Source organism: Echinops telfairi, unplaced genomic scaffold (assembly GCF_000313985.2).
Source record: "Echinops telfairi isolate 266 unplaced genomic scaffold, ASM31398v2 ScPeMD7_7458;HRSCAF=8496, whole genome shotgun sequence".
Lineage (NCBI taxonomy): Eukaryota > Metazoa > Chordata > Mammalia > Afrosoricida > Tenrecidae > Echinops > Echinops telfairi.
This window is the reverse complement of record NW_022111358.1, coordinates 11,392,880-11,400,832: the sequence shown is the minus strand read 5'-3', so window position 1 is coordinate 11,400,832 and position 7,953 is coordinate 11,392,880. Positions and strand designations below refer to the sequence as shown.

Here is a 7,953-nt window from a genome sequence, read left to right as displayed (position 1 = left end):
AAATTAAATACATAGCTTTGAGGATAAAAAATCCCAGGGGTTTTTGGGGACTTCTTGTAAATCTCAGCTGACAATCCAGTGTTTTCCTAGCAGAAATGACCTCTGCACCTTTGAGAGAGAGGGGGAGAGAGAGAGAGATAGGTAGAGGTACAGATAGATAGAAACACACACGGAGAGAGGCCTTTTAGGCATTTGGCTAACTTACAGTAAATTCTCATCAATATTCCACCTGTTTATTGTGGTTGGAGCATGCTCAAAGTATTGAAACAGACGTGTCTATCCCACAGCCAGTCCAACATTAAGAGTCTCCAGTCCCTTATTTTCTTGAGCAGATTTTGATGGCATATGTTCGAATTAATTCCTAATTCAAAGGGGCACATCGGCCGTGATTTTCACTGGGCTTCTTTCTGCCCCACATCTTTTGGCTCATGGACTCCTTTCTCCAAGTGCTCTTTGGCCCTTGCAGTCATGGCAAGACCTTCACATTTATATTTTTCCCCCCTAAGGAAGACAGACTCTCCCCAGTCAAGCCTTTCCCCTGTCCTCAGACCTTCCCTTCGTCAGACGCCACAGCAATGAACAAAACCAGCCCACCAATTATTGGCAGCACGCTTTACCAAGCAACAGATGTGCGATAAAGGTATCAGGAAATATCAGGCAACGCGAAGACTGTACAAGGGGGCTTCGAGAAGTTCAGGGAAAATTAGAATGAAAAGCTAATGAGATTTTCCCACAATATTTGAAGTCTGTTCATATGAGAAGGGATTCTGGGACAACTGACTCTCAGCACACCTTCTTGTCATTTGTCTGCCATTTTGTTAGCTGACATTTATGACCATAGTGAAAAATCTGCTGTTTTGCACATTAATGGTGTAACTCTGGCAGTAAAGAAGGCCGAGGTGCCAGGGCAGAGCGATGCTAGCTGTGATGGTGAAGGTTAGGCTTCAATTCGCCTGGCCCATGATGATTTGGCAGTTCTGTAATGATGTGGTCATCCTCCGTTTTGAATCACACTGCTTTTTGCCTAACAACCTGGTCTTTGGGAACTTCAGTATATCGACAAAGGAGAAGAGAATCTATGTCCTCGCCACAGTGCTGAGCAGTTGTGATAGATCAGCTCATTTATTCCCCCACCAACCCTGCAAAATAGTATAAAGTCATAATTACTTCTTGATATAAAGTTCTCTCTTACATATAACAAAAATAGTATAAAGCACTTTCCCTGTTTTGTAGGACGACACTGGGAACCAGAGAGTTGGAGGGTGTATTAGTCTAGGTACTTTGGAGAAACAAATCCACGGCGACTCACGTATAAGAGAGAGTTTTATGTAAAGAAAAGGTGCATCACGAAAACATCCCAACCCAATGCTGCCCAAGCCCACAAGTCCAACATTAACCCATTAACCCAACACCAGTCCACAAAGTCCTCCACCTCACAAAACAGAGGCAATGATGCCGACTGCAGGAGGAAAGCTGAGTCCATGAACGTGTAAGCATCTCAGCACTGGCAAGGGTCTCCACACGGCTGCTCCAGCACCCAGGGCTGCATCGGGATAGATCCATGCGGCTTCTCCTTGGGGATGTCTTGTAGGAAGTCAATCTTGCAAGCTGAAGCAGGGAACTGCTAAGGCAGCTGCACCCGATACAACCATCACAAAACAAGAGACCCGAGAACTAGAAAGGCGAGGCTTCACCACCCATTTATCCCTCCGCCTTTCAACCAGCCCCACATGTGATTATCGGCCAGGCTGGCACAATTAACTAACTCAGAGGGTCTCAACAAGACATTCTGGCCCCAAGAGTCAAGCCCTGCCCTCTGCTCTGACCCACGAGTTGAGACTCCTTGCCTGTCCTCATTGTATTCTGATCCAACTGAACTCAGTAGCTAGTGCTCTAGCATCTGGGTCTTCGTAGGGAATACTCTACAATTGCTCGACGTGAAATCGGTTTTTGTAAGGCAGGTTTTCACCTCTGCTTTCATTTTCTACTCGAGGATGTTAAGACGAATCTGCCTTCCCCAGAGCTCAGCCTTGAAAATGGCTGCAGTCACAGGACAAAGGCAAAGCCACCTCACTCTTAACTTGGGCCGGGGGTGGACAGTGAGCCTCTGGAACGGATGGTGCAGAAGGTGCTGGCAAGAAGATAATTCGGTTTTCAGTTACGAATGAATCTTCGCAGTGGAGAGTTCCCCCTTGGACCTACACCTGGACCCATACATAGTGAGACCATCCCTTGTCCCTCTGGCAGCCAGGGGAGGTGGGTCCTGTTTGCATCAAAAGATGGGAGGTGCCAACCTCTCTCGGCCTCTCAGTTGCAAGACTCAGGAAATGTCCCCTAGAGACAGATGCTAGTCCTTCCCTAATTCACTCAATTACCTCTCTCCCCAAGTAACCTCCTTTCTCAAGGTGGCCTGCCAGGTTCTCGGGGTGATTGCAATGATGCAAGAGGAAAAATCTACCAAATGCAGATCTTTGCTCGTCCGCAAACAACAGAGGGCTCCAATTGAGGCTGAAATGGAAGGCTTTGATTTCCTTCTTCTTCCCGGCGCTCACCGGTCCCACAGGCAGCTGGGGTCAATCACGACATCCCCATTAGTGAAAGGCGATCTAGAGGTCCCTAACTTTCTGGTGTTTGGCCTCATTCCAGGCCTTCTAAACCTAACCAGGAGCTTTGGCCACCTCAGCCAAATAACGTTCTCCCGGGGACCCTCGAGCAAATGGAGGTCAGATTTAACATTCCCTACCCTGGGTACTTAATCAGCACTTACTGTCTCACACCGTCCCCAGTACTGGGATACTGACCAAACCTGGTCAGTGCAGTTCCCTTGGTCACCCTTTCTCTGGGAAATGCTGTCCAGAGGTGAAAAACAAACAAATAAAAACAAAACACTGGCCCGAGGGTCTTTGCTGTACAAAGGAAGAGGTCGCGAAGAAGACAGGCCCATCCTCGACGCCTGCAGTCCACACCCATGCTCTGTGGCTTCATTCCCACTGAGGGATTGATTCTCCAGGTCTTTGGCTTTTGACCTTTAAGATTATTTACTTTCATAAGCATCCCCACCAGAGGGGGGGCAGGGATATATCAGAAAGGGTAACACTCCCCACCCTTCCCCCGGCTCCTTTTTCCAAGTGCCGCTCAGCCCTACAACAGGGAAGGTGTGAGGGAGGAAAAGTTTGAATCACTGTTGAAACTGAGGTTGAAAAGCGATCCATAGGGTTTCCGTTCCTCTTTCTTGTTATCTGTTCCCGTGACCACGTGTCCCCAAGAACGGTCTCTATTGTGTCACTCCTTGCACTGCAGGGAAGAACGGAGAGTGGGCTACTGCTCTGACCTGTGGAGGCTGACTGGGGAATACACGCTTTCTTCCCTGGATCAGCAGCAGGGCCGCCGTAAAGACATTGCCTCTCTAGAACGGCTTGGTGTTCCTGGCAAATGGAACACTCCAAGGAGATGAGGGCCCAAGGGTTCTTGGTGGAACTGTGGTGAGGGAAGTGTCAGGAGACAGAAATAGGAGACCCCGAGTGGTGATAAAATAGATGGTTTTAATAGGGGGTGGGGGGTGGAGGGGCTTTCTGAAAGGGCAGCGCTTCCTTTTGCTACCAAATCGTCAGGTTCCCGTCCCCCGGGGTTTCTTGGAGGCGCTTTGGCAGGAAGCTGGACGGATACCGGATACTCTGCCCCTAGATGCAGCCCCTCGGGGACCGGGAGGGATGTGTCAACGGCAGGCGACTGGAGGTGGCTGGCCGTCCGTCTCCCATGTGTGGTTACTCTGCGTGTCCAGGCCTGAGGGAGGGGCAACCGACTTCACTTGGGTTTGGGTATTTCTTCATGGGGGAAGCGAGAGGGCGCAGATCGCTTTTAGAAGTACAACGCTGACCTTTACAAAGAAAACTAATAAACACTTTCGTATTATATACAGGGCAGAAGGGAGAGGAAGTCGAGGGGCAATTGCACTTAATTACAGTAGTTTATAATTTACACCCATTGGACAAATTTACTTCTTTAAAAGAAATCTCACGATCATTTGGGACAGGGCCGGGCGACGGGGAAGAGTTGGCTGATATTTATAGTGAGTGTGTTTGGCTCAGTTCACTAGCACGGGTCCCTCTTCTCCTCGTTTCAGTAACAGATTCAAGTTTTCTCATGAGTTTGTTCGATGAAGGAGCGTCACGTAGACATCACGGCTTTCTCTCTTCCTCTTCCACGGTCTCTTGTCTCCCTTGTCTAGGACAGACAGGAGTTGGGAGAGGCATCGTGGCAATACTGCATAGAAGGGAAGCTAGGCTTCAGGCTGGGCCTCCCAAGAGGGGATTGTCTGAGATGCCAGCAGGATGTCAGGTAAGCTGGGACCTCTCGGAGATGCCTGTCAGGTCACTGGGCTTTCCCATGACAACTTCCCGGAGGGTGATGGGTGGAAAAAAGGATCCTTGTTGCTTTGCACACAGTGAACGATGTGTGGGCATCACCAGGCTTGGAGAGGACACTGCAGAGAGAGAAGGAGAGAGAGAGGGCTCAGCTGTGTGCATTGAGCAGAGACATGGGCCTTGAGTTTGACTTCACCAAGGGGGACGACAACCCAAACAGGCAGCAAACAGCTGAGGGTCGAATTTTGGGGACCTACAGCGTGCTTCCTTCTGCGGCGGTGGTCCGAAAGCACACTCACTTTAGGAAAACTTGGAGGCCAGCTTTCTGGGCCACTTCAGAAGGGAGACATGAATTGCTAGGGACCTTAAGATAGCTATAGCTTGCTGTTCCTCTTTCTGTGAGAGTACTCTGTGTAGTTCAGTATTTACCAGAGAGGATGATATCACCCCTGGGGGTACTGGAATGATCTCGGGGGTGCTGCAAAAGCAAATAGCTATACTTTATCCTGGATTATGGGCTATTGGACATTTTCAGTTACCAAGGAGGGGCTAAGTAATTTATTTATTTTGAAAAGGGGGTGGCAAATAAGTAGAAAATAGGCCAGATAAGTTTGGGCACCTATGGTGCAGTTCAAGAGGGAGCTCTGTGGAGAGCTCTCACCTCCTACAGACACCTCTAAGAACAGGGATTCCCTGAACCATAGCTTCTCTACTAAAATGCACATTCTGGTTTAAAAGGCTTGGAGGGGAGCCCCAGACTTCCTGTCTCTGATAAACCCCAGGTCATGCTAGTGTTGCTACACCAGGTTCTCTACTCACTGCTGCACGGTCACAAACCACAGCTGGAAATGACCACTTATTCAAATTATCCCCCAGGGAAGGGTATTTGAGAGTACCAAGTGTTTACTACCGGTTGGTTATTCTTAGGAAAAGAGGGCTGAAAGGCCCTTCTCTCTGGGCTAGGGCAGAAGATCCCAAGCGGTCTACAGAAGATCTCTGAGAGACTGGACACCTGAACACATGACCCAACCTGAACAGGACAGCCACCCTCTTCAGGGCTCTGGGCGGCATTCCTTTCAGCCGTTAGGCAACACCATTACGCTCCTCTATTTCCTTCAGGGAGTGTTTCCCTCCCTCTGTCTCCTCCATCCCTTTTGCTTTTGTCGGCGTCTGAGGGGGAAGTTCTGCCTTCTTCCGCTTGGCCTAGTGGCTTATTTTCAAAAGGTTTCCCCTCACACACAGGCACACCCCCCCCAGCCCCCGAGGTTGCCATTATTCCGTTTTACATATTAGGAAAATAAGGTTCAAAGCACTCCAGGGAGTTGCCCAAGAACTGGGCCAGCAGAGAACCAGCGTGGAACCCAGTTCTGGCTGACCTCCAAGCTCGAATGCCCGAGCCTGGCTTTGTTCTCTGGGTCAAGTGCCTCTTTCCACACCTCCATTTCTCGACCTCTCAAATGAGATGGGCTGAGACCCGACTGAATGGAGGTTATTGCCGAGACTGGAGTTGCTTATACATGTCAGGTACTCAGAATAGGGCTTGGTAACACGGTGGTTCTTAACAGCCAGGGTTCCTCAGTCCAGGATCTTCCCTTGAGTCCTACTTAACGTGAGATTGGACTACGAATTCGTTTGAAGAGATGAGTCCCCGAGCCGTTTAAATTCTTTAGACTTTGGTCAGGTTCCTCTGCTACCCTTTGCCTCGTCTGCTTCCCTCCACCCACCCCCATCCCCCAGTCTCTTTCCTTCCGCTATCAGCCTTTTCCCAATTTTCAGATTTCAGCTGGAGGAGAGAGAGAATGGCTTGTGACCTTGCAAGTTTCAATAGACGAGCAAACAAGAAGGGCAGATAAGGAGACGCCAGCAAGATTCTATGACCTGTCATTAGGGATGGGCTTCCTAGCTATCAAATGTTTGCTCACATAATAAAATGGTGGCAGAGCCCTAAATGTTGTCAGAGGAACTGGAGTTATTTGCCCCCTTCAGAGTCTAAACACAAACATCAGATAAGGGGTGCACCGTCGTCCCTCAGAACTGAAGGCACAGTATGCCTAGCTCCAGGGGGCCAAGGCCAGAGGGTCTCTAAGCAACTGTGAAGCCCTCCTTCTGAAAGGTGCGGTAGCTGTGGGGACTGCACCCCGATTCGACGAGCATTCTTTCCTAATGGCAATGGCTGACACGAATCATGGCCCTACTGTGTGCCAGGCACCAGGCTAAGGGCTTTCAACCCATCCTAACAATAAATGCTTACCTCGATCCTTTGAGGTAGGTGATTAGTCGTTCATTTAACACACTTAGGAGGACCTAATGCATGTTCAGCACTTTGGACTCTGGGCTTGCAAATGAGAAATAGACATCCATGTTTTCAAGGCGATATTATGTTCTCATGGGGACTTTGGACAAAAACAAGTAAATGAAGACACACACACACACACACACACACACACACAAATACAGTTTTCTAGGTAGAGAAGAGTAAGAAGCAAGGGAAGGGATACGGCTGAACTGAGGGAAAGAGGAATAATTTAGGGAGGGGCCAGGAGAGGCCTGTTAGAGATGATGCCTTTTGACCTCCATGAAATGCAGGAGCAAGCATGTAAAGAAGCGAGTCCAGGCGGAAGAGAGCTTACAGTCAAAGGTCCTAGTGTGAGCCTGGCAGTCCTGGTGGCGCAGGGGTTACAGACTGGGGTGCAATCTGCAAGGCTGGCGTTCGAAACCACCAGGTGCTCCTCGGGAGGGAGACGGGGATTTCTGCTCCTGTAAAGAGTGGCAGTCATGTCCTGTGAGGTTGCTATGGGCTGGCACCGACTTGATGGCGGTGAGCTTGGTTTTTATAATGTGAGGATGAGGAGAAGCAGTGAGAAGAGGAAGGAGGAGTCCATGTAGGGCCTTGTAAGTCTCTGAGTTTATTTTGGTTGTAATGAAGTGCCAAGGGAAGGCGTTAGGCTGGGGAGTGATAATGATTAACTTTTCTTTTAAAGGAATTATTCTGGAAACCGTGTAGCAAACAGACCATAGTGGGGTAAGCGTGGCAGCAGGAGGCAGTTGGTGGGGGTGGGGTGAGTGAGGGGGGTGGTCACACCAGGAGATCAGTAAGAAACATAAGGTGGCCTGGACTAAGGCAGTACTGACGGGGTGGGGGTGGGGTGGGGGTGGGGGTGAGACCTGCTTAGACTCCGGATGCATTTCGAAGGGCCCCTAGCAGAACATATTCATGTACTGGATGTGAGATGTGGGGACAAAAATCAGGGTAGTCTTGGGTTTTTCACCTGACCACTGGTACTATTTGCTACAGTACCTAAGCCCGTGAAGGAAGCAGTTAGAAATTGGGGCCAACTGAAGGGCTCCTGTTTTAGGCACATTGTATTTGAGATGCTTATTCGTTATATGAGGAGGCTTGGTGGTGCACTGGTTAAGTGCTCCGCTGCTATACACGAGGTTGATGGTTCCAACCAGCCAGTGTTTCTGCTGGAGAAAGACCTGGGAATGTGCTTCCTTAAAGATTTACAGCCTGGGAAACCCTATGAGTCAGGTCTACTCTGTCACACGGGGTCAAGGAGGTAAAAGGACTCAGTGGTAACTAACACCA

General features: G+C 49.4%; 1 protein-coding gene across 5 annotated transcripts in view; it reads right to left on the bottom strand.

Moving 5' to 3' along the window:
• Positions 1 to 3,522: 3,522 nt before the first annotated feature.
• Positions 3,523 to 7,953, bottom strand: part of HNF1B (HNF1 homeobox B) — a 60,397-nt gene continuing 55,966 nt past the window's right edge. For all 5 annotated transcript variants that reach the window (XM_045299907.1, XM_004706979.4, XM_045299906.1 and 2 more), the window contains exon 9: positions 3,523 to 4,483. In XM_045299907.1, the coding sequence (XP_045155842.1) occupies positions 4,463 to 4,483 (21 nt within the window). In that variant the 3' untranslated portion in view covers positions 3,523 to 4,462. The remainder of the gene's footprint in view (positions 4,484 to 7,953) is intronic.